Genomic DNA, 26,329 nt, shown 5'->3' with positions numbered 1-26,329 from the left:
TATGCTTTGGTTAAAGAAAATGCATGACATGGTAATTCATTTGTAAATCTATGCAATCAGGCTTCAGACCAGATAGAGGCACAGATACTGCTCTGGGAGACACCAGAGAAAAACTCCACATAACACTTGAAGAGGACCAGCAAGCTGCTCTAAGGCTCCTGTGCCTATCAGCTGAGTACAACACCATCACTTTTTATTGGCTCCCTACAAATCACTTTCTTCTGATGCACCCAAGACTTTGGGCCTCGACGATGGAAGTGACATGTTTCTGCATGGTTCGCAAATACGAGGGTGTCTTTTAAAAACATTTTATGCACACTTTTTCAAACAGTAACAATGCCTTCGATGTTATCCACATAATTATGCATCTCCCCGTTCCCTTGAAGATCGCTATTCCTGTGAATTTCTTTGACTTTAAAATAGAAACCAAAGAAGGACGTTAGCTGTTGCGTCACTCATGACACCAATGGCAAACCCTGTGAAACACAATGGCCCACGTTACAATTTTCCTGGAAAAAAGCTGCTAATTCCGGCATGCCGATATTACCGTTTTTTGGCATGTCGACTGACGGAATTACTGGCACATTACAGGTCCTTGGGCACACGCACAGCCTGTGCCAGCAACGATAATACCGGCACACTGGCAATGTGCCAGTGGTTCCGGCGGAAATGTGTCAGAAATAGCGATACCAGCACCCAAACTGCTGGAATCAATGGTGCCGATATTTCCGGTGCTGGTATTCTTGGTGCTCAAATTACCATTGCCAGAATTACCAGAAATAGCATCACTGCAGGAAGCTCAGCGGTGGGCGTTTTGAAAAATCAATCCACTTTAAAGCCCCCATTTCTGCTGCCATCCACCAGAACTGTAAGTGCAAATATGTCTGTCAGTAGGAAATCCAGATTCCCTGAGGTCTGGCTCAGGAAGCCAAAGTTTGCAGAGCTGAAGCTGGCTGCACTTGCCGACACAGTGTTGCTGCATGCAGAGGCCCTCTTTGGGGCTGGCAACAGGACGACCAGCCAGAGAAGGAAGACGGCCATCTGGCAAGAGCTGGTAGACAGCTCCACCACCTCCAGCTGTGTCAGCTCCAGCACCTCCAGCTGCGCCAGACCCACTATCTTCCTTCTATCTCAGAATTAACAGATTCACGCAGTGCACGGTAACACCAAGCAGCCTCTTCCGCGTGGAAACGATGAGCCCTAACACTCTGAACTTCCCTTGCATGCATAAAATAGGCACACACGCGGCATAAGCGTTTTACCACTTTGCTCACACGGAGCAATTCAGCTTGAGTATGAGCCGTGCAGCCTTCCCGCGGGCAAACGGAAAAGGCGAATCAGGACAACACAGCAATGCAAGCTTTCATCATGTAAAATAGATGGAGCAGGTAAGTGCCAGGTGAAGCAGAGGTAAAATATTCCCACAGGTAGAAGAAATAAGGAATGGTTCTCTGCAGGAGAAGCCCGTGTCACATATGCAATAAAGGCAAAACCAACAGGGGTATGTTCGTCAATGGGGATACCGGTATATGTTGGCAGAGCAATCATGAACATGTTTTCTCATGGTATCATCACTGTGAATAACATTACCCGCTATGCACAGAGGAGGCTGGTATGTTTGGGTGCCTCAGGTCAGGCACAGCCTCTTTTTCTCCACGCTGGGTGAAAGATGTAATGTTCCATTCAACACACACTTTTATCTTTCACCTAATGCAGTACGCAGCATGCCGTGGCAGCAGCATGATCATCATGCCCATTGCGCGTGTGTGGTGCTGGTCCGGGCTAACCCTAAGTGTGATGCAGCCCATGCTTTGTTGCCAAGATAAGGGGGTCATCAAGATGGCTCACAGGGGACCCCCACATTTTATGTTATGCCACTGTCTTATTGTGTTGGACCACGTGAATGAACAGCACGAAGCACCAAGCACTCCTCAATGCCTTACTTCCCATCTGCCTGACCTCTGAGAGGGGCTCTTGTGGGCAAGCTCACGTGCACACTTGCCCTTCTTTTCCATTATAGTATCAGCGTTTGCTACCGCCCCGCTGGGATACTTTCAGCTGTCAGTAATGGATGGTTAATTGCCAGGCACAAGACGCTAAGCCTAACGTAGCCCACAGTAGACTGATGCTCTCAATAAACAGTTCAGCCTTCTAATTTCATAGTCGGTCTCCAGGCCCCCTCTGAGGTGTGAGCCTCCATTTAATGACACGGGGCAAGAGATGGAAGAAAAATGAATGGGCCCATTTGTAAGGTTGAGGTCCCCATAATTCTATGATACGACAAGGAGGCTTCATATTATCCAAAACAATCTTTACTACTGACACATATCAGCAAAGAAAATACTTTTGTGAAACCAATAACTTTTTTATAAAAACCAGAAAAAACACAATATTCCATAGGAAACACAGGGAAGAAACCCAGTCCAAGATGGGGCTCAGGACAAGCCCTTGCAACCAATCAGCAGGGACCCACCCCCATAAAAGCCCTTCCTCTAAACACAACTCCTCATTCTTTGCTACTGACGCATGAGCTAAGTACCCTTGTGTAACTCTTGTATTTTGCTGTTTTTTAGTGATACATTGTTTCATTGTTTCTTTGAAGCATTTTGCATTAGAGGTGTCAATAGAACGTTGTTTGTTGTATTGCGACCGCTGACCTTGGTTTACTTGGCTCTCAGCGGTCGTGTTTCTCAAACGCTATTTCAGCGTTCCATGTAGGAAAGGCCTTTCCAGGGCTCCCGCTCGCTGGCGGCAAGGTGTGAGGGGCAGCCCCGCCTCCTCTCTGCCTCCATTATGCCTTTTGTGGGACACTGAGTTTTTTCCCTCACTCCCGCCCCGTCCATCGTTGTTGCTTGACTCCTCGGCATTGCTTTCCCGCTCGAGCCCAGTCAGCGGTCTATGCTGTTTTTTTTCTTTATCTCTCAGCCCAAAGTGGCCCACGCCTGCTCTGTGCTGTTACGCTGCTAGAGCAGCATTCAGCCTGAAGTGGTCCGTGCCTGCTCGGCGCTGTTACGCTGCTAGAGCAGCATTCAGCCCGAAGTGGCTCGTGCCTGCTCGGTGGCGTTACACTGCTAGAGCAGCATTCAGCCCGAAGTGGCTCGTGCCTGCTCAGCGCCGTTACACTGCTAGAGCAGCATTTAGCCTGAAGTGGCTCGCGCCTGCTCGGCGCCGTTACGCTGCTAGAGCAGCTTTCAGCCCGAAGTGGCTTGCGCCTGTTTGGCGCAGTTACGCTGCTAGAGCAGCATTCAACCTCAAGTAGTCGCGCCTGCTCAGCGGCGTTACGCTGCTAGAGAAGTGTTCAGTGTACAGTATAATAGTGGTGAATATATAGCGGGCCTTCCTGTTTACTTGTTTTTTCTTTTGAATGGACATGCAGCCATTGTCACAGGCCCTGATAGCTCAATGGTTACAGCGTGTGTCTGTCAATAGCAGGACTCAGGTTTCAAGCTACCCTTCAGGCTTGTAGTACAAATGCATATATTTGGGCTATTGTTACCCTGCTTGGTTTCCAGGCTCAGCCTGGTACAATGAATAATTTGGTGAAGTGTTTCACTGCCTGCTCGGCTGGCTAATTAGTTCACTGCAACCCATGTGTTCTTATTAAGGGACAGTTTGGTGCATGCACACTCTTTACATTTGTATTTCTCTTTTGACTGTTCCTTAGCCTGTTCGCTTCCAGGTGCTCCCTGGTTGCGTTTTTTCACATCATTTTTTGGTAGTGATATTACCCTTTTGCTTCGCGGATTGTTGCATTATGTTTTCATCCAAAAGTTCCCGGGGGTTCCTTTTGGCTGTTGTTCCTTTCCAGGTTAGATCTTCTAATAAAACGGGAAGGTCTGGGGAGGATGCTGGGCTGGGGGTTCAGGTGAGATTTCCCTAGCGGCCCTCCTGGTGTTAACTAGGGTGGTTCAGGATTGTGTGGACTCTGCCCTGTTTGATTTGAACTCAACGCTAGCCTCGGCTTTGGATAGAGTAATGGCAAGGGTGGCTGATTTCCATCCCAGCTCGAATCCAAGTCCCCCCTTGGTCAATAGGAAGTGTTCATTTAAGAGCACAGCTCAGTCCTATGTATAAGTCTCCCTCTCCTTTTAATTCCCCTGTTAGGGTCTGGGAACGTAATCTATGGGGGGGTCTCTCTTAGCCGGCTACCTCGAGTCAGGCCCCTCCTTTTCCCTTTTCCTCTGCAGATACTTCAGTTAGTTCTGATTGCCCGCCTAAGAAGAGTAGGAATAAGGGTATCCCTGTAGGTTTATCCCAGAATTCTGAGGGACTGTTGGTGGATGGTAGTGGGGTTGCATTTTTTGACCCCTCTCTCTCATCCAACATCCAAGGTTTGCGGATTGGCATCCTTCTTGAGGAGGATTGGAACAAGTTACATTCTGAATACCCAAGACCTGTTGTTCCAGGTAATGTAGCCTGTACCCCTGATATCGATCACTCACTACTGTTCTTTTTTGTCTCAAGGGGAAGAGACCCTAGTAGAGGGGTTGATAGGGTCCTTCGGGATTGTCAGGATAGGATCTTTGATGTGTTGGGACCTTTGGCTTTAATATTTGAATTGGCAGAAGAAGCTGCTCTCACCAATTCCACAGTTGATGTCCAAGCACTCAGAGGTTGGGTGCAGAGATCAATATGCCTGCTCGGCAAAGCTAATGCACATTTCCAGGGAAAGCCACGAATATATTCTTATGCGCATTGACTGTAATCTGCTACACTTGGCAGAGTATGAAGTTGGGCCTAAGGCCCTGGGTAACCTGTTTGGAGATAGGTTAATTAAAGATCTCTCTACATATGGGCATAACCTCAGGGTACTTGATAAGGTCCAATCAAATTTCAACAAGGTTTTTGCCCCTGGGATTTTAGATGAGTCAAGGTGAAGTTCAGTGCGGCCTTCCGGCTGGTCTGTCCAGCTTCCTATCCGCCCACAGTGGTATGCTTCCCGAGGGGCATATCATTCTTCCTCGTGCCATCAGGGTGTGGGCAGAGCAGGGTCCACTCCAGGTATTTCCGCAAATGTGTATTTATAGGTTTTACAAATGTTTCAGAAATTTCAATGGGGATTCATTGCTGTTTGTCAATTGTCTCCTCCTCCTCCTCCCCTCTTTTTGGACGAGATCCCAGCCACCTTTACAGTTTGCCCTATTTCTCAACACCGAGGTTCCTGGTTCTGAAACCCAAGAATGTTTCATCCCGTCATTGAGTTTTACATTCCCAATTTTTTCTTTTTGATGGTTGGCCGGCTTTCTCATGATAAAGAACATTAGCTTTCTTAGGAGTTAGAGGATCTGTTAGACCTCAGGGTCATTTTTTCCTGTTAGTTCCAGTTTTTCCTTTTCATCAGGGTTTCTTTTCTCCCCGGCTTCCGGTACGGGAGTCCACTTCGACACTGTTTCTGCCTCTATCCTGTTAGGTTTTTTGACGGCCTGTGGGGCTTCCCCTAGGTAGCGTACCAGTGATTACCTGTCTCGGGGAAAGGTTTGTTTGTTTATCTTTTTCTAGTTAATGAGGAAAGACCCAGCCTTCGCAGTGGGTACACTAGCAAAGACCAGGAGGGGACTTTCCTCTCTTTTAAACTTGAAATGATGTCACTCAAGTTGTCAGTGAAGGGAGCAGAGAGGCTTCCGCTTCCATGTGGACCATCTTTTCAGCTCCCTCTCGTTCAGCGTGTTGCAACACCTGTGGTGGGAAGAACACTTTCACTAGAAGGTGTCACACTCTCAAGTAGTGGTATTGTTCCCTGGGCCAGGTTATAGCTCATTTCGTACCTCAGGCTTATGTCTGCCGGGAGGGTCACGGAGAGAGGTTTTTTGGTCCATTACAAATTAGAGTTGGGAATAGGGGACCTAGGATGGAACTGAGGGGAACCTCATGGAGGTCCTGGCAGATATAGCAACAAGCTTTGACATCCTGGTTTGAAAGAAGCTTCCTCTTGTAGACAATCCTTTTGACCTAACGTCTCAGCTGTCTAGTTGGCTCTCTCTCTCCTCACTCTTGCAGTTGCAGGTCAGGTTTTACAATTGGATGCCCGTTGTTCTCCTGAGTTTGGGCAGGGTCTCTGTCCTTGGTTTTCCCTGGTTTCTCGTGGTGGTCAGAGTTCTGAGGTAGGTGTGTAGGAAGTTGATAGCATTTTGTTATTAGCGGTTTCTTGTTGCACATCTCTGGTGTGGTTTGCCGCTTTCTAGGAGCTAGCAGGAGGTATCCCGTGCCATCTCCCTATCCGATCACGGCTTGTCACGGGCCCGGCGGACCTTCACGTCCTGATCCGGTCGGGGTGTTTTTCTATTGTGTTCCTTGGACGCTTGTTACCTCTTTAGCTGCATTCGAGTACTTTCGGAGGTCCCTGTGGTCATCAGGGGTTCTTAGGCAGCCTCCGCTTAGCAGGTTCATTTATCTGTGTAGGTCTGCTTCGTGAACTTGTGTTTGGTTTGACACTTCTATCCTTTTCTGCTCCTCCTATACAAGTGGTTGGTCATTGGATTTATTGAGCAATTCCTTGTTTAGTTGAAAGGTTCAAGGGAGGTATGGCTTGTGGGACTGTTACTGGACTTGAAGCAGCCTTTTGGTTGGTCAAGTGCTAGTCCAAAGGGGAGTAAGTGGGCAACGCCTTTTGATATGATAGGCCTTTAGGTCCATCCGCATTAAGATTACCCTTACACGCAAGTTTAAAGTTCTTAGAAGGTTAATAGGGTCCTAAATTGTGCCTCTTGTGGCCCATAACAATGGTGTGTCCACTGTCTCGGAAGAGTAGCTTGGGGGCCTCTGTGTCGTAGGCAGGTTGTAAACAACACATCATATCCCGTCATACTATAGTTCTTAAGGTTGTCAATGTTTGTTAGTTTCTCTTTTCATTTTAAAGGGTGTCAGTCTGGATCGTTTGATTTGGCATGGGGATTTTTTCTCCTCATTGGGGTAGTTTTTCATTGTTTATAGAAGAGATAAATGCTTGTTTTTCTTATTTGATATCCAACATTTCTCAATGCAGTAATTTGTATGTGTTTTCAAGGTTTTAAAATGTCTTGAAATGTGAAGGTATTATGATCTCCAGATCCTCTCAGCTGCCTTCCTAGGGTAACATTTTGGCATATATCTCCCACCTCCCTGGCTATGCAGGTTTTGGGGGATTTATTAACTTCCTGGAATTGGTATTGCTTCCTTTGGGGCTTTCCTAGCCAAAGGAGGTTTTCAGTTTTCATAGCTTCCTCTGGAGAGAGGTTGAACAAAATGTTGAAAGCAGTTGACTGGTTGAAGAGGTTCACATTGAAGACATTTTATCATGGAAGTATTGTGAAGGTTGTAATTGATGTAATGCAAGGGCTTTGAAGTTGTATAATATGAAGACTCCTTGTCGTGTCATAGAATGACTTATCCGCCACACTGTCGTGAGAGGGGGTTTAGATTCTATTAAATACAAGGAGGTGAGTATTATCCCACCCACCCACCCAACCTGTGCTAATTTGTTTTCTCGTTTACAGCTTCGGGTTGAAGAGTTGAAGGAAGAAGATTCGTTGAAGCTCTCTGGATGATATCTTACAAGAGGGCGGCAGAGCTGATCATCAGTTGAGGGTGTTGATGTAGACTGTTTCGCTTGCAATGGCGTCAGAGTGCAGCTTCAGAAGAGGAGTTTTGTTTAGAGGAAGGGACTTTTATGGGGTTGGGTCCCTGCTTATTGGTTGCAAGGGCTTGTCTTGAGCCACATCATGGACTGGGTTTTTTTCCCTGTGTTTCCTATGGAATACGGGGTTTTTTCTGGTTTCTATAAAAAGGTTATTGGTTTCACAAAGTGTTTTCTTTGCTGCTATGTGTCAGTAGTAAATATTGTTTTGCATAATACTCACCTCCTTTAAAGATTTAATAGAATCTGAACCCCCTCTCATGATAGTCAGGGGGATTAGTCATTGTCATTGCTCGGCAGGCTTTTATGTTGCACATTTGGAAATTAAAGCATGCTCTGCATAACACAGCAATCAGCATACACTTGATTCCCAAAGTGGGGGATAACAAATGGAGCTGACTAGTGTCATCATGGACAGAAACACCCCTAGGCTCCAGAAAGGGTTAGATTGCAAGGCACGGTGCAGCATGACCCTGGATAAGGGTGGAGTCGCAGCAGCCACAAACATAATCACATTCTGGTTTGTTAAGAGTTTGGTGACGAACATAAAAGCCTAACGGCAAAAAATAACAGAACCTGAGCCTGAGCATAGGGAATAGTGAGTCCTGGGGTTAGGGAAAAGATTGCTGGCAGTAAAGCATTAGCACCAGACTTGCCCGAAAAATATCAAGCACTAGCAAAGCAAGTAGCTCTTGCTTTTTCCTTATATGCTCGCAAGTAAGGTTTGAGGTCTGCGACCAATAATCTTGTTAAAATCACCTTAGGCCTTGTTCAGGGCTCTGCAGGGGGCAGGCTCCTGCACGGTGACCACGTGTGGGCGCTTTTTTAAAATACAATCCCTTCCTCTGAAGTTTTATTAGCAACCCCTAGACATCCTGCAACCCCATGTGTTTTGTTGTCTGTTGACACAACAGAATTCACAAATGGCAACATACAAATGAAACATCTGCTTCTTTTCCTTCCTAATGTATTGTGTTAAAGTTGCAAATAGCAGGGCGATCCGGGCAGCTAAAGATAGATCAGATCATATGGGTGTTTTCCTCTGCCTTTGTTTACTCAGCTGTCACTGAGCATTGCAGCATACAAAAAGGTATAAATGTCAGTTGACAAATACCAGCCCTCTTAGCATTTATGGTGTACAAAACACCCAACGATAAGAACAACAATCCCTTCCACTATAAAACAGTTGCTTAAAAGGATATAAATCTAGACAAAGACATGTATAAATCGATTTTATTTTATTTTCTTATTTCTGTAAACTCATCAATGTCGTCATAAATATATCTGTACAACCACCATTACAAAAGATGATTAACCATCGTTAAAATCTGAAATATGTGAAAAACTCCACACCAACTAGTGACCATGAGTATCAAAAAAAAATTAATCTCATACCCTTTCATACCCATTCAAACTAATATCATTCATATTTGTGCAAAACGAAATACAATCTATCATATGTTCTAAGATAGAAAAAGAACAGCCAGTCTATCTCTTAGACTATTGGATGCTGACCAATATTTCTAGTCATTGAGTGCATCAAAATATTCTAAAACTGGTATATATTGTCTCAAATTGTTTTCAATATATTCAATTACCACATTCTTTTGTTATTTTTTATATATATGTGGCCCAAGTAATAGTCCACTTCTGAGTGGCACAGTGACTATGGTGCTGTCGATTCGAGTTTCGGGCAAATGATCAGTTAACATGCGCCTCATCAGGACATGTAGATATAAAATTACACTTATTAACAGAAAATAACTCAAGTTGGTGTGTAATAGGATTTGATTGACAATTGTTCCATTTTGTTGTTTCTTCTGTGTTTCAAGCTCCGTCACCTCTGTTGATGAAAAACATTGCAGGGAGAGAGCGGAGAGAAGAAGAAACAAAAGCAAGCACAGGTGTATGAAACAAATATATTACTAAAGCACATTCTGCAATCTACACTGACGTTTGATAAGAACTATAAACGTGTACTTTGTCTGTTGAAGCCGTGACACTATTTGGGCTTCCTCTAAAAGTAGTGACAAAATAAAAAAATAATAAAGATTTGCTGATTTCCTATTTATTTAGGGAGGGTTGTCTAAGGCCCTACTGCCAACCCAACTGAGTGGTGAATCAACCCCGCACCCACATGCACTGAAGCAATTATGGAGTTAACACCAAATGGTCTCTATCTAATATCTTGCATTTCCTTATTAGGCCAATTATTACATTATTGAAGGCTATTGACACATTTATAGCTTACCTATAGCTGCTATCAACTAGAAATGTGCCAGATTCTTGAATTGATTCATGTGAAAGATGGTGACTGATTCCACATATTGGGACCTCCCGTCACTAATCAAAACGAATCAAGGCAATGTTCTCTCTTTCTCTTGAATTCCTGAGCGTCTGTGTCAGTATTATTCTTTTATCTGCTGGTGAATGATGCAAGAAACAATATTGGTTGTAAGACCTCTCCCGTTTCATCCTGGAGAGCATATGTGTCATTATCCGTCACCAAAATGGTTACGGAACTTCTAAAGGCATAGTTACGATTACCTTCAACCCAAGACCTGTCGGTGGTCAGGTCGTGTTTCCCCATCAGGCAAAAAATGTATGTGCACTGCTTCGTTGGTCCGGCTCACTGCTGCCTGTCCGACAATCACTCCTTGTGCGAACTGTTCTTCGTGGTTTTCCAAATAAATGGAGACCGAGACACGTGAATCATTCATTGTCTCATGGAGGTCCCTCTGCAACTGCCGCCAAACACGCGGCTGTCAAGTGCTAAATTAGTCCCTGTTTTGCTCGACCTCCGCTGGCCATTGACAGCACCGCCCAGCAACGGCTCAGGAGGGCAGCAAACTGGTTGCTGGCCTCTGGGGCCGCACAGCCATGGCGCTGCCACGGAACACAGTCGGCGGTGTGCCACCCAGTCCTTGTCGCCTCACCATACTCGTGGTCTACCCGTCCCCCTCGGGGGTGGCAAACTGGTTGTCGCCCTCGACGAGTCTGTCCACACCTTCAAGGACACAAACACACCAGACCACACCAGACCATTGTCACCGATTTCTTTGAGGGTCCACTCCGTATTTGACATAAGTGTCTCCGCCTAGCAACCGTGCTCTGCAATCGTCACCCTCCCAACCTTTAACGGGCATAGCATTTAATACATTTCCTGGAGACGTCCTGATCGTAAAACGGGAGGAGGGGCCAATGCCGGCGTCCTGTGTGTATTATGTCACACGTAGTGGGAATGTTCTGTCTTAATGGGCCACAACCTTATATGCTGATTTACCTATTTTAGGATACACCAGCACACCACAACCGAGGCTCGCCACCAAAGTGTGCTCCCTCAACCAAGAGGCAGCACACTGAGGAATCGGTGCTGACATCCTTGATGTATTGCCCCAAGGCTAGCCCCATGGTTCAAGGCAAGTAATAATACTGAAAACAACTGAGAACAAGGGAGGGGGTTCTATGGCCCCACATCCTTGTCTCATATTTATTGGATGATCTCCATTGTGTTGCCCTCTCTCAATGGCCAAGACCTAGGTACCTAAAGCCAAGCTCTACAACCAAACAATCATTTTAATGTTATAGCAACATAGACCACTGGATGTCCTCGTGCAGACCAATTGTATGTGTTTTTAATCTGAAAATCCAACATTGCTCCAATCTAGTCATTCTGTGTTGCATAGAATATTGATTGATATCCTGGGGCAGTTGGTCTATTACTGTCCAATGTAGGTCTTCTTCGGTGTGGTTTCACGTGACAAAATTTTGCACTATTGGGGCGGCCATGTATTTTGTCCGAATTTGTGATCTATGTTCGCTGATGTGAATGGAGACTTTTCTTGTAGTCATTCCAATATATAGTAGATCACATGGACAGCGCATCACGTAGATCACATTACATGATAGGCAGTTTGTAAACTGGCGAAGTTGCCAATTGAAAGTCCCATGATTAAAGCTGGTTGTTTTGGAGGTCAAATGACACACTGCATTTAACGCAAGGGTAATGCCCCACCAGTTGTTCTTTTTTGTGACTCTAAGCTGCTCGAAGACTGTTCTGTGCAAAGTTGGTTCCAATAGATTGTAACCTATATTGTACCAGGTGATCAGGCAAATTCTTAGGTCTTTTTAAGGCAAAAAGAGGGAGGCCACTGGTGTACCCATTGCTGGTAACTAGGTTCCAGTGCCTCTTGATTATTTTTTTAATCTGGACCGTTTGGGGTGAGAACGTGGTCACACACACCAGACGGTCTGTATCCGTTTTTTTCTCCCTTGGACTCAAAAGATGTTCCCTCTGTGTCCATCGTGCACTTTTTGCTGATCTCTTCACCATTTGCGAGGATAACCTCTCTGCCGGAGTCTGTCACCCAAGATGTTTGCATGTCTTTCGTAATCAGCTAGATTGGTACAATTACGCTGAATGTGAAGAAATTGCCCATAAGGCAAAAGATCCTTTTGGGAATAAGGGTGTTGACTGGAGTACTCCAGTAAAGTGTTACGGTCCATTTCCTTTCTGTACAGAGATGTATATATGTATCCCTGCTGGTGTGAAATGATGAAGTCCAAAAAAGGAAGTTGTATGTGATCGGAGTGACCTGTGAAGATCAGATTGGAATTGCTCTCATTCAACCAAACCAGGAAGGCATTCAGATGGTCTTGACTGCCTTTCCAAATGAAAAAGATGTCATTGATATACCGTTTCCAATTGGAAACACATTATCCAAAAGGATTGTTGTGATAGACAAATTGATCTTCAAATTCAGCCATGTAAATATTTGCCAAGCTGGGGGCAAAGGCTGCTCCCGTGGCATTTCATTCAAGAATTGGAAGAAATTATTGCACAAGGCAATTTCCAGGAGGCTCAATATAAAGTCAGTTAGTATATCGGGTGGTATGGGACTACTATTCAATTTGCGTTTTACACATGCCAGCGCCTCCTACTGCAGTATATTCGTGTACAGAGCTGTGATATCTAATGTAACCAGGAGGTTAGAGTCATCCCCTATTGGCAATCCTTCCTGATGATTAATTGTGGCCATGGTGTCTTTTAAAAAAGATGTGAATTCTTCTGCTAGTTTGTGAATGGTCTTTTCTATATATTTACCAACCAGTTCAATATAGAGCCACACAATGAAATTATAGGTCTACCGGGAGGATCAGTGCAGTTTTTATGCGCTTTTGGTAGGGCATATATTGTAGGTATCCTACATTCCCTTTGAGTCAAAAAACATGCCTCTTCTGTAGTCGGGAAAACTGCCTCGATGCCTTGTGTGCACAAATCTTGTAGGGTTGTCATGTGGCCGTCAGTCGGATCAAAGCGAACTTTGGCGTAGTGATTAGTGTTGTTAATCAGGGTATATACCATCTTTTCATATCCTTGTCTCTCCATCACCACTATTCCCCTGCCTTTATCAGCTGATTTTATAACTATGTTTTTATTTTCAGCTAACGATTTTAAGGCTTGGTTTTCTTCCCAAGACAGATTATGTCTGTACTGTGAAGTACTGAGCATTTAAGTACAACCACCGGCGCCATCCCAACTGGCCACCTGCAGCCCCATGCTTCTGAAATCTTTGCAAGCAAAAGAAAACACTTCTTTCTCGGCCACAACAGATGAGATCCATCTCTGGGAGCCTGGATTTGACATTGTCAGAGGGATCCGAGAGGGGATCCGACAAATGAACAGCATCAATTTATCAATATGGATTTTACACATTTTAGGTCATGCCTTGTTTCAGGGGCCTTCACTTCATTTGTATCGGTCTGCTGAAAGGCTAGTAGGGCTCGAGCGGAGATGGCCCTGGGAAAACCATGTGTGGGTGCATCTGAAAGATTGGGAGGGCTGAGGAAGAGTTAGCAACCTGTAAGCAAACAGGACAGTGCCTATGAAACACTGGTGGTGTAGGGCAGTGTCAGCCGCATGGATCATCTACAGCAGTCACTTTCACGCTCCCAGGTCATTTTATGCATCTGGACCCCTAGATCCACAGCCTTCTGCCCTCCCCTTCCCTAGCCCTTTTCCACCCTCCCGGCGAATCATATCCATCTGTCAAGGCACACTTCTAAGCTCACAGCAGATTCCGTTACTTGGAGCGTCCTCCGGCAAGGTGCTGTTTGTTTTGTGATGACAAAACATCGGTATCCCATGACCTAGCTCAATGGGGCATACTGGTTCATAGACATAATTTCGAATACAAAATATTCGAAAGTCAAAAAGTCGAAAAAAAAACGTCGAAAAAAAAATGTCGAATTTTTTTTTAATGACGTTTTTTTTTCGAAATGGGGGGGTTCACCCCCCAACCCCCCCTTTTTTTTATTTTTACCTATTTTTTTCACAGAAACTAGAGCCCAAAAAAAAATATCGAAAAAAAAAACAATTCGACATTTTTTTTTTCGACATTTTTGATTCGACTTTTTTGGCTTTCGAAATTATGTTTTCGAAATTATGACTGGACACCGGGCAATACTCTATCAACCCCAGGTGGATGAAATATGGAGAGGACCTGAAGGGGCCCATTCGTCAGTCACCGACCGCTTCAGCAGATGCATCTACCCACCAAGGTGAGGGTCAGGGGTCCACCAGCCCCTGTCAGCATCCAATGGCTCGCAGCAGCCCACCTGTTTTCATATAGTGCATATCTGTTGTTCAGATAACATGTAAGTACTTCAATTGCTTCCAAACAATATAAATTCATGAGTGCAATGAACTGCAATCTAATTTGGATGCATGCAGCCAGACCACAGGCAGGAGTAAAACAAAATAAAAACTATATATGTGTTTGTGCCCATACATGTCCTAATGTAGTCCCTATGGGTGATTTAGAGCATGTTTGCTGGCTCATTGTGTTTTGAAAGAGAGCAGAATGGCGATCCCGGGAGATTAGGGGATGTGCACAAGATCACCCAGTATAGTTTAGTGAAGAAGCTGTGAATTGAACTCGAGATGTGCTACGTCCACTATGATCAGTTTTACTGCCGGGAATGACTGCATGGCCCGGGACTTGGGAGGCTTTCAGGGGTAAGCTGTGAGAGCACTATTCCATTTTAAAGTGAAGTGGTTATTGAGGCATGGGTGGGGATGTGGACAGCGGCATCCCAGGAGGAGCCGCTGGGGTCCAATCCTTAAAGAACAGGTGTTGCCAAAGCCAGTGGTTTGGGCTTTTGTGTAGGTGTGTGCAATGCAAAGTTTGATGTTGCTGGTTGATAAAGTGATATTACATTTATAGGGTTATTTTTGGTTGCAATCATAAATATGGGGGTAATTACATAATCTATTTATACACAACGATGACGATCAATTATTTTGGGGATTCGTATAGATTTATATCAAATTTATAACAACATTTATATCAAATTTATATCATATTTATATCACATTTGTATCAAATGTATATCAAATTTTCTCACATTTTTAGGAAAGGGAAAAGGAGTGGGGCTAGAGGTGGAAAAAGGGGCATGACCACTTGTCAAATTTAACATGGACATAAAAGTTATCTCATACAACTATTCTTATTGTTTAATTAATGTTGGCAAATTAGTACTGTTTAACCCGTTTGTGTTTAATGAATGATGAACATTTTCTTTTCTGAATTTTTAATTTTATGGAACTTTCTGCTGTCTGTTAGTATTAGATTTCAGAAATGTACTGTATCTCAACTAATTACAAAGCTTACAATTAATCTTTCTAAAACTACAAGTTGAAAAAGATCACAGACTACCACTATAAGAGGGCTCATAATGGCTAAACAGAAACCAAGTTAAACCTGGGCTCCTTAGACAGAATGCTTAATACCGAGCAATAAAAAGTGTTAAATTAAAAAAAAAACAAAGCAGTATTAACGCTGGTGGTAATTGTTGCTTGATTGATACAAGTCACACAAACTTAACTAAACCTGAATATATTTGTTATTGAGATGTGTTTTAACTTGATGTCAAAACATGTCTTATGTACAAAATCATATTTCCAAGTTGGTCCAACTGAATGCAAAAATAATGGAAATAGGTGACCAAATTTGGTCACATTTATCACTATGAAAATTAACCTGAAGCCAGAACTGATTTGTATTGTTTGTCCATTCGATTTACTGGGTAGCAAAACAAACTATGTGTCTTAATCATTGTGAGCTCATTTGAAAGAAATTACTAATTTGGCGGTGAGAGCCATTACATGTTGTCATTCACGTAGGTGACTCCCCGCCGCCAAATTTCCATCCTTTGCATGGCGAAGTGCAAATGTATTTAACATGCTCTTTGACCATTGTATTCCTGCAACCAGAGTAACTACTGTAACCTTGTCTGTAAGAAAGGGCCCAGATGCCTTAGGGCTTGGCGCGCTATGTAAGCAACAAAATAAATAAATAAATAAACGTAATGGGCAAAAGGCAGTTTACCCACGTGTATGACACCTCTTGCTATGCACTTCTGCACTACACTGTGCAAAGTGAGTAGACACTGCCAGGCAGCATTTAGCTTTAATTGTGATCGCTGCTGGTGGCAAGCAACACTCACAATTGTAATTAAATGCTGGCCAACATGCAAGCATGTCGGGCAGCGGTTAATGTTCATTTTGAACACTTCTTACCTTGCGCACACCGAATAAATGCTGTCTGACATGCAAACATGTTGTGCAGCATTTAATTATAATTGTACAGGCTCCCTGCCATGTCAGCATGGCAGGGAACATGTACAATGGATCCTTATGGGATCTTCTGCTTTATGATTTTGCATAAAGCAGGCGGACCCAATAGGGAGCTCCAGCATTTGCGCCAGCATAAAAATCCATGCCAGCGCAAATGCTGGAGCATTTGTATGCAGAGAGGAAGGAAGGGAGCGGAAACACAAGTTACGTTCCACCCCTCCTCTCCGCCATACACATAATTGAATATGTGGCGCGATTGAAAGGCGTTAAAGCCGTACTCCAGCCTTTTATGCCTTTCAGTCACATTACGCCACTACGGAACATAAGCGAGTGTGTATGCTGTATGTGTGTCCATCCGCACCGTCGTGAAAGTTATTTTCGTAATCCTGGCATACACATTTGCCACCTGAATGATCATAGGCAAAACAAAATATGCCACCATTTGCAATTATACACCATCATTTCCCAAATCATACACATAAAAACATCTCAATCTCTTCAACCTTACCGGAATTGATCACCAGGGTTTTCTGCCAGTAATCCAATCCACCAGTTTCTCTGGTGTTTTGAGAACTACAAACAAATATATATATATATGTATTATAAACAAAAAAAGCAGGTTCATAAGCATTGTATTGTTAATATGTAGGCTACTAATAGCCAGACGGAGCACACAGCAATGATTAATCTGATCCACTGCTTGCGTGATGCCACACAGATTTACCCTCCTATCAGGGCAAGAATGAATACTTAGCATTGCAGAAGATCGATCGTTAAGCACTGCATGCTAGAATGACATCCTGGCTCATGTCAAGAGGTACCACCTGACTTTACCTGTGTGGGTGCCCATGTAAGTATTGGGCAGCACCATTGAATTCATTACTTCATGAAGGTTGGCACTGTAGAGCATTTTTGGTGACAATCCTGTCCAGCAATAATACACAGGCCCGATGTGTGAATGCAGAATCCACATTTAGTTTGTCGTGTGTTTTCAGGTTGGTAGCTAAGCTAAGAACTGACAGGTTTCCTTGAGAAGCAGGGACAACAAATGAGAAGGCCCAAACATTTGGCCTATGTAAATCCATTAAAAAGCACAACAATGATGCCATCCGTTTCTCCATAGCCCTCTGTCCAAAGCTGTAAAAACAAATAAGTACCCGGCGGGGTTGTGGCCAGCCAATGAGGAGACTCGGCTTTACCACACAGTATAGCCCCCGCCTCCGAGCCTCCTGAGAGCTGGAGGCCGCCATCTTCCGCTGCTGGATCACTGGTAATTGTGCGCTCCCCCACGTCCCCAACCCCCTACTCCCAACCCCGTTTTCCACATCTCCTCTCACCCCCTTACCTCACTTCCACTTACCTGCACCTCTCTGTCCTTCTGTGCCGGGAACACTAGTGTGTGGGCAATGGCGGCCATGGCAAGGGTACATGAAGTCAGCATTCCACAACTTCCTCAAAGAATCTAGCAGTACCCTCGTCCAACGTTCCAGGGTACTAAAAGGAATAAGCCCCTCTCTGGGGGTGCATTAGCGCTTCAGGTAATGCCCCGGGCCTGTAAATATGGTCCCCCGGGCATTACCTGAAGCGGTACTGCCCCCCAGCTCGGGGCTTACTATTTAAATACTAATCTGGTCAAAGCAGCAAAACCAAAGTCTGTAAACATCGAAAGATGGATTATGGCGTTTACTTGTATTCTTTGACTTCCTCGATTAGTATATTTGATTAAGAATCACGCCATAAACTGTGTGAAGTGCCTGAGGCGATACCTTGGCAATATAGGCAGGCTTTGGTCCGCTTTAAATATCCTTTGCTCGGCTAGGTTAGTTGTGGACGAGCAGCCAAGGCACACCTCTTAGAATGGTATGAGGGTCATCATAATATATTAGCACCCAAGGGAGAGACTCCAGCCAATCTGGTGGCCAGGAATGGGGGTAGAATCTGCCTTTAACTGCCCACATTATTCCCTGGCCATCTGTGCCTCTCCCCCAGGTCCACCATATTTCATTCTGCCCTCGCCCGAATGGCTTCCCATTGTTGGCCCCACACCCTCCATCCACTGGTTACCCTGATCTCCACACCAACTCCTCCCCAACTTACCTGTCCTCTCCCGCCTCACTGCTTCACCTCTCAACCTCACATTCACTCTACATGGCCACCATTGAAAGAGTAAACTATGTAAGTATGCAAAACACTTATTACCCTTCAAAGTGTTTGGCATCTTGGGCAATTTCACAGGGTACTAATAGCATTATCTCCCACGTTTGGGCATGGTCCTGGGGCCTCAGCAAGAGCTGCTGTGCTCGGGCCTGCGTAAGGCTGGGGCTGGTGTGCCATTACTGGGCAAACCAGCCCCTGAATGCAGGGCTTAATGCTAAAAGAAAACACTTCATTACATTGCTGAAACCTAATGTGCAATTGATTGATCATACACAGAATACTATATTTGTGTGGATGGTAAGCACATAGAAACACATCAGTAACTCCTTCGATAACTTAATAATTTATTCTGTAGAGTCAAAAGATGTGTTGTAAACCACAGCTCTCTTGAACAGGTTTTATATCAGTCAGGAAGTAGTCGGATCAATGCTAACCGTGTATTAGTTGGGTGCTTCCCAAAGTCCCTGTATTCTTCAGTGTCCAATGCATTTGGACAGATGGGGAGCAGGTGAAGTCGATCTAGGTTACCTGGCCTAAACCCCACCCACATGGCCCCTTCCAGGTTGCTGCTCTTTTTCCCCACTTAGCAAGACCCGCCCACCTTGTGCTTTTCTGGTTGGTGGTCTTTTTCCCTGTGTAAGGAGCCCTCCAGCCTCTTTTCCTTTGCAGATGGGGAGCAGGTGCAAGTGGATCTAGGTCACCTGGCCTAAGCCTCGCCCACTTGGCGCCTTGCAGGTTGTCGCTCTTTGTCCCCACTTAGCAAGCCCCGCCCACCTGGTGCGTTACTGGGTGCCACTCTTTTTCCCTACTTAAGGAGCCCTTCAGCCTCTTTTCCTTTGCAGATGGGGAGCAGGTGCAAGTGGATCTAGGTCACCTGGCCTAAGCACCACCCACCTTCTTAGCCCTGCCTCTTCCTTCCTGCTCTTAACTCTTAGATCAAGGGCGCCTCTGGACAGGCGTCCGAAGCGAAGGGCTAACGAAGAAAAGGGCAATTCCTGTTCAAACCAGGGGGACCCAGGGCCCGACCCCCTGCTCAGACAGCAGGTAAGCATGCACCAACATGTGTCCCCACAGGCCATCCCAACCCCCTGCGATTCCACCGTGATGTTTCCTTGTGCCCCCCATCCTTCTTGCACACAGGTGTTGCCTGTTTTGCTCGATTCTTCCACCCTGCTTCCCCTCACTCCCCCGCTAGCATACTTCTGCAGGAGTATGTCCTGATACATTCTGGTTTGACCATCACCGTCTTGTGGCCAATGCTGGACTTGAATTTTATGGACTTCATTCTTTCACAGTGCAACACCCTTTCTCAACTCTCATGCTGTACTTCCTTTGCATCTTGTACTCATGGTGGCCCTGAATCATGTTGTTCCCATCTTCATCTTGTATCCTGGCTTGCGACATTATGTGTTACTAATGACTTCTGCAATTGTTTTCGCTCTCCCCTCTTGATTCTCCACTCTTTTGACTGTTTACTCTCTGGTCTCTCCTCCTCTCCCTTTCTCCCTTTTCCTAGCTCCTCCCCTCCTCCCCTTACTTTCTTCTATGCACTTACTCTATCAGAATTGTCCCTGGACCTAGTATGATAGCAACCTCGTCTGTCTCCACCCCCATCCCCTTACTTGTTCCTCCCACCCCCAACACTTTCTGAAATGTTGTCAGGCCTAGTACGATAGTCGCTTGTTTTGTTCCTCCCCTCCCTTTCTGCACCCCTCTACCTCACCTTTTGTTTTCCTCCAGCTCTACCAGAAATGTTGTCAGGCCTAGTACGGTAGTCGCCTGTCTGTTTCCATTTCCTTCCCACTATCCCCCTCCGTTCCTTATCTATGTCTTAGCACTTGCACTATCTGAAATGTCATCAGGCCGAGTATGATAGATAATTTCACATCCTTACTGTTCATGGCCTGTATGTGATAGTATTTTCCCTTGTTCCCTCCCTTGCCTTGGAGCGCTTTGAAACACATTGTGTATATGCGCTATATAAATAAACTATCATATCATATCTTATCATTCATTTTCTAAATGAATTCCAAACTTTATAAGATGTAGTCACGTTTAAAGGCTTTGTGGCTACCATCTGATGAAGAAATCTATGGGGCATTGAAATCGAATGTATTGTACAATCGCAGGATAATATTTTCAGCTAGTCTTATAAAAGGTATCAAAACCTATTTTGTGTGATTCTAAACTAGATCAGCAAAGTGTCAGACCTTTCTTTGCACACAGGCTTTAGTATTCTACTGCTATCATGAGGGATCCTGTGGTCAGTTCTTATGTGATAATCTAGCACAATTTTACCCCAAGGTGTTCAAAAGTAGCAGCAGCCTTTTGTTGATTGTTTCTGTGGTATTATGGTTCAACAGAATGACCTATTCAGCCAACAGTTTAATGTTACTGTCAGTTAAATTGCAGTTAAATCTCTCTATTGTTTCAGACTATGCCTGTGATGCAAGTTCAAATGTAGCAGCAGTGGGCTCTGATGAATGTGCAGTATGACAATTCTGCTGGTGGACACGCCTCAATCTGAACTTTGAAACCTCACAGTTGGGTTTTTCTCTGATATCCTTGTGTCGGGGGTTAAATAGGCCAAGCTGTGTTCTTTTTAGCAATACATTTATGTAGGTAATTCCATTTCTGAAGGGAAGCCTGCTAATCAGACCCCCCTTTCATAATGCTCCATGCCAAAAACATAGTGAACTCAGGTACCTTTTTCTGTGACAGTCTCCTGACATCTCCAGCAGTTGCCCTTCAGTGGCAGCAGGGAAGGGTGAAAGGTCACATGTGCTTTACTGAACAGCTGTTGTAACACAAAGTTCCAACAGGCAGTGGTGGCTTTTTATTGTCTGGACCTTTGGTTCAAAACATGATAATTGTGTACCTACATGCCTACTGGCATTCTAATCTCAAAATATAAGCCATGTCTAGTTAAGACATGGTGCCTACTGAGGATATATAATTATACAGCCACAGAATTTGGCATCCACATTTTTCCAGCATGGTGAGGTGATTCAATCATGCCAGGGCTGGGGGTACCCACATCAACCATGTGGTACCCTACCCAGGAAGCTTCCTTTTTGATCCCCCTGAGACAGGCAGGGGCAGGAAGCCTCTCGGGCTGGTCCCCTGTGAACCGGTGCTTTAAGTGCCAGGCTATTATGCAAGTCTATGCAAAAAGGATGAACATACTCATTCTTGGCATTTAATGGGGTAAAAACAGTCCTGCCATGGTGCTGATTACTGCAGTCCTTTTTAAGTAGGCAGACAGAGCAACGGGGTGGAGTTAGAGTATCCCAGAGGAGAGGTTTAGTCCAGAGAAGGGCCCCAGCATCTTGTATTCTGCTAGGGCTCCCTCAACCTCCTGCCACTGCCCGACTTCCTGCAGACTAAACACTCTAGTTACGACTTTAGAAGGCAAAGGACACCTGTTACCTGTAGCCTGGATTCGAACCCAGACAACAGGATTTTTCTGGTCAAAGCTACTGTAGTATTTTGCCTTTATATGCGGACAACTTAGTTGATTCATTATTGGACTTCAAGACAAGAAGTCGTTTCCTAGATCTCTGTTGGGGATGCAGTCTATTCCAAAGTTCTCTGCCATAGAATAGAAGGCTCCAAGGTAGTCAACAGCTCTTTGCCCCACCATCCCAAGATCACATTTGGGACGAGACTGCTGTGTAGGCAAGGCCTACTGCAACTGAGCCACTGGTACCCAGAATATTGCCACTGAAGGTGACAGAACCTCTGCAATTCTCCTCTATACATGTTTGTGGTTGTCAGGGGTAGAAGGAAGGACTGGACTGGGTATCCCAGAAGTCAAGGAACTGCCCTAGGCCTAGGTTCCCATCTCAAACACTTGAGCTATAGGGACCTGGCATTGCCTATCTGTCCCAAGTTTGCTCGTGCCAGGTGCCATTGCTGTTTGGATCACACCTCATGTGGGCCAAATCAACCAGCTCCCCAACCCAATCCAAATCACTTCACCAGGAAGCTCCTATAAGGCTGGCTCAATGATGCAGAGCCTCAAAGTCAAGAACATAAGGTATTTGAAGAGGGCATAGTCTGCCTTAAAGGACCCAAGTGACTTGTATGCCCCACTTCTCTACTTTGTGAATGACATCTTCATGAACTTAACATTTTGCTGCTGAAATCTTTGAAAGACAGTCCCTGCCTTATAACCCAAAGTGCCCTTTACTTTAAAGTCTACTTTGTCTGTGTTTTCCCTCACATGGGTGTGCTAATAGTGTATTGTTAATTGGGTTCATTTTTGCTTGTTTAATGAAATACTCTATTTTTATATAATCTTGGTTGGACATTCCTTTATTTTGGTACCACTACATTATTGAGGTGATATACCCTGAGGTGGTGGGACGACCCTGCTGGTAACTGCCTGCCACCCAAGTTCAGGCCCTGACTGAAGTAAGGGTCCCTTAACGCAGGCGGTGGTGCCGTTACCGACAGGGTAGGCCCACTGCAGAGCTGGATATCGCCACTAGCACCCGCGAGTAACCACAGGCCTGTGCTAATGGCTATGTACATTTAAAATAAAAGGAAAAACATATCTTTCTCCTGTAAATTACTTAGCCATTAGCACCCGCCTGTATGCGGCAGGCGGGTGGAGCAAGTGAGGAAGAGGGGGAGATGCGCACGGCCTATGGGAGCTCAGAAGGCAGGATTATAACAGAGGATACAGCCCACGATTTGCTAGCACCCCCACCCAGGGTTCTAATGTTGTTTGGATTGCTTCTGTCTGTTATGCAATTTTAGATTTAACCATGCTTGATGTATATACTGTCTGGCGTAATTCTCAGACATCTAGTCATTAACATGGGCACCTAATGTCATGCATTTGATACATCCAGGCAATGTGTAGGATTCACCATTAAAGCAGAGAATAATGACATTTGGACACCCCACTCCTTTTCCCAGATTTCAGCCCCTTCACACATGAGACGGTTGCTTGAAATCGGCAAAACATTAATGTGGTCGAGAAGGACTGTACAGAGCACCGTTTCCGAGGTATTTGCACTGCAATGCACCGCAATGCACTGCATCGCACCAGAGTGAGGCGACAGGTGAGGAGAGCGCACAGAAGGTTCCAGTATGCTGCAGCACACCAACTCTCACCTCCCCTCTACGTTTGCTCTGGGGTATGTCAGCCAGCCACCCGTGCCCATTCTTAATGCAGCTTACTTCAAAGTGCAAAGCACATCAAGTGATAAGTGACTCCGAACAGCGACCTACAGGATAATTGATTCTCAACAGTTGATGAGCGTTTTATCATGTCTGTCTACAAAACCTGTGCAGCGTATCGGTATTTTCTGCTATTAATAAATAAAACTTAAATCGCAATAATTGAAGCAAGTACAGAAACTACAGCTTCCTGCAAAGCTTTTAGTTGCAGTGCAGCTTGTATAACTAGGTGAAAGGTGTCAGCAGACTGCATCAGCCTTGTTTATAACAGAAACAAGCGTTTTGCTTCCCTGGAAAGATGCTGAACACTGATAATGGTTATATGATTTAACTCGTTTTTTTGCTTCTGATGATCTAAACAGCTTTTTGCTTCTGTTAGATAAGTATGCTAATAGGGGGAGTTTACAATGTCTGACCAAATAGTATAAAAGGGAGGACTTCATAAGGTAGAGCAGGAGATTAGCAGTTGGCAGGCGAAGACTGGAGGCAGACAGAGGGCTGGAAGGACCAACTTAAAGGGAGAAATACTGCAGCCATTATCCTATATGCAGAAGGGAGGGGTTGAAGTCCCTCTATTTTTCCTTGCTGCTTTTTGAAGCCACTAAATTGAATTGTTTGCTTTTTTGCTTATTTTGAGTCCCTCAAACGACTCTGGCCATTGGCTTTTGAGCAGAACTATTATTTTTTGACTGAGGTGTATGGGGAATACTTTTACATTTCCATCCAAAGCAAAACAGGTCATCACCTCTGAACAGATCTTATTTTTAATTAGCTGATGCTGGCACCATGGTTAATCCCAATTTACTCTTTTTGAAGCATTTTGTCCTATTTTCATGCTTTTTTGATACAAAGAACATCATGTTTCAATAGGTGGTTTTTGATATTTTTGTCATTTTTCTTGGCTTGTAGACCGCTCCAGGCATCTATTCTTTGCCAGTCCTCTCATGACCTTCCCTTCAACAGATAGTGAGCATGAGAGGTGTTTTTACCCTTCATTGATGTCACACTGAGAAAGGTATTGAGGTATTTAAAGGGGGCAGGTGCATCTATGATGATTACCTAGCAAGACCTGGTGATACAGGTGTTTAAGGTGACTATGATGTCTTGGAGAAGGTTGATCAGTCTTAGTCTTGAGTAGGTGTACAGACAATGCCAATGATTGCTGAATATTCATTAAAGACATTTTGCATTTTAAGTGTGTTGTGTATAGTGACCAAATTGGTAGCAATGTTGCTTCATTACTTATTTCTCATTATTAAAAGATTTAAATTATGCATGAGAGTTTAAGAAGCAAAGCTTTAATTGAGTGTTCATTACTGAGAAATGTGTCAGGAGCATTTTGAATATGAACTTTATACCTGGGGAATCTATTTAAATGTACTGTGTATTGATATGCTATATATGGTGCATGTTTTTGATACACCCACAAAGGGTTACTGGAAGGTATGAGCAGCGGACTATCAATATAAAATAATATGGCATTAGTAAACCTCTCCTGTGCTGACGAATGAGAGCAGTCGCTCATTGCAGGGAGTTGCTGGTTGTTGCTTACTTTCTTTGCTGATGCACAGTGACAGGTATATGCATTTCCCTATCTCTATTCTTACCACAGCCCCTGCTGGGGGTGGGGTGGCATGTTGGACACCCTCTTGGGGAGAAGGGAGGGCTCTTGAGATAGGGGTGATAAGAATCACATCACTTCCAAGCTCACCCCTCTCCTGAACGGTATAGCTTCTACTCGGCCGACGTTAGCAAAAGAGGCAAAGGTGGTATACCAATTGGGCAGTGCCTGTTTCACCCTTATGACTGGTATCACTTCTGGTTTAATGGTACTTTCGGCCAGAGCAATCCTTTTAGCCCCTACTCATACCAGTAATCCTGCAGAGGAGTAGTCATTTCATCATACTCCTGATCAGGTTTAGGCATGTAGGCAGTACTTTCCACTGTGGTAGAAAAGGACTATAAGGTGTTTAGTTGACCCTAAAGCTGTGGTGGTGGTCACCAGTGTCTCCAGTTGTGGGACTGTATTGAAGTTTGTCACAAGGATGCAGTCAGAGCTGGAAGATTCATCCTTTTTTGTGGGGACAACCTCAGAAGGTCTTTTTTACAGGCACAGGTCAGCAATGATGCGTTCATCACTCTCAGTCTTTCACTGTCCTTGCCTTCTCTGGTCAGGATCCATTCAGGGTTCATAGCTATGCATCTCTGGGAGACAGGGTTGCTTGAGAACATGTGACTCAGCTGATACTGTTGGGTCAAGAGGAAACTGTACTGGACTGGTCCTCTTCTGGTTGCTGAAGAAGGCTGATGTTTGCGAACAATAACTGATCTTTGACCTCAGAAAGCAGTTTTGGAAGATTTGCATGATTCATCTTGGCTTGGTTTCCTCTTCCTTCTTTGGGACTAGTTTGACAAGGTGTGGGTGTAAGCCCACTTGTTAAATATCAATCTTGCGATCAGAGTGTGAACTCACCTACCATCCCAGAGATGCCTCTTTTCAAACATTTGCTGTGACTTAATCCCGCTTTCCTAAGAATCATTCCGGGCTTTTCCCCCAGAAACCATTTAAGTATCTGGCCAAATCTTGTTTTGGCTCTGCAACCATTGCTCTCTGTGGCAGGAGATGTCATAAGCATATATGGGAAAATCAAACACCCACTCACTAACCTTGGACACACCTTAGGCTGTTGAACTTGATAGTGGTGCTTGATTTTGTACAGGGTTTCAAAATA

At 44.6% G+C, this 26,329-nt stretch overlaps 1 protein-coding gene across 2 annotated transcripts in view; it reads right to left on the bottom strand.

Moving 5' to 3' along the window:
* Positions 1-26,329, bottom strand: part of PLA2R1 (phospholipase A2 receptor 1) — a 1,951,179-nt gene that overhangs the window by 611,912 nt on the left and 1,312,938 nt on the right. For both annotated transcript variants that reach the window (XM_069616352.1, XM_069616351.1), the window contains one exon: positions 16,759-16,823. In XM_069616352.1, the coding sequence (XP_069472453.1) occupies positions 16,759-16,823 (65 nt within the window). The remainder of the gene's footprint in view (positions 1-16,758; positions 16,824-26,329) is intronic.

The sequence above is a fragment of the Ambystoma mexicanum genome, chromosome 9 (assembly GCF_040938575.1).
Source record: "Ambystoma mexicanum isolate Mex_15411 chromosome 9, UKY_AmexF1_1, whole genome shotgun sequence".
Classification (NCBI taxonomy): domain Eukaryota; kingdom Metazoa; phylum Chordata; class Amphibia; order Caudata; family Ambystomatidae; genus Ambystoma; species Ambystoma mexicanum.
The sequence above is the reverse complement of the archived record's forward strand: the minus strand, read 5'-3'. Positions and strand labels throughout refer to the sequence as shown.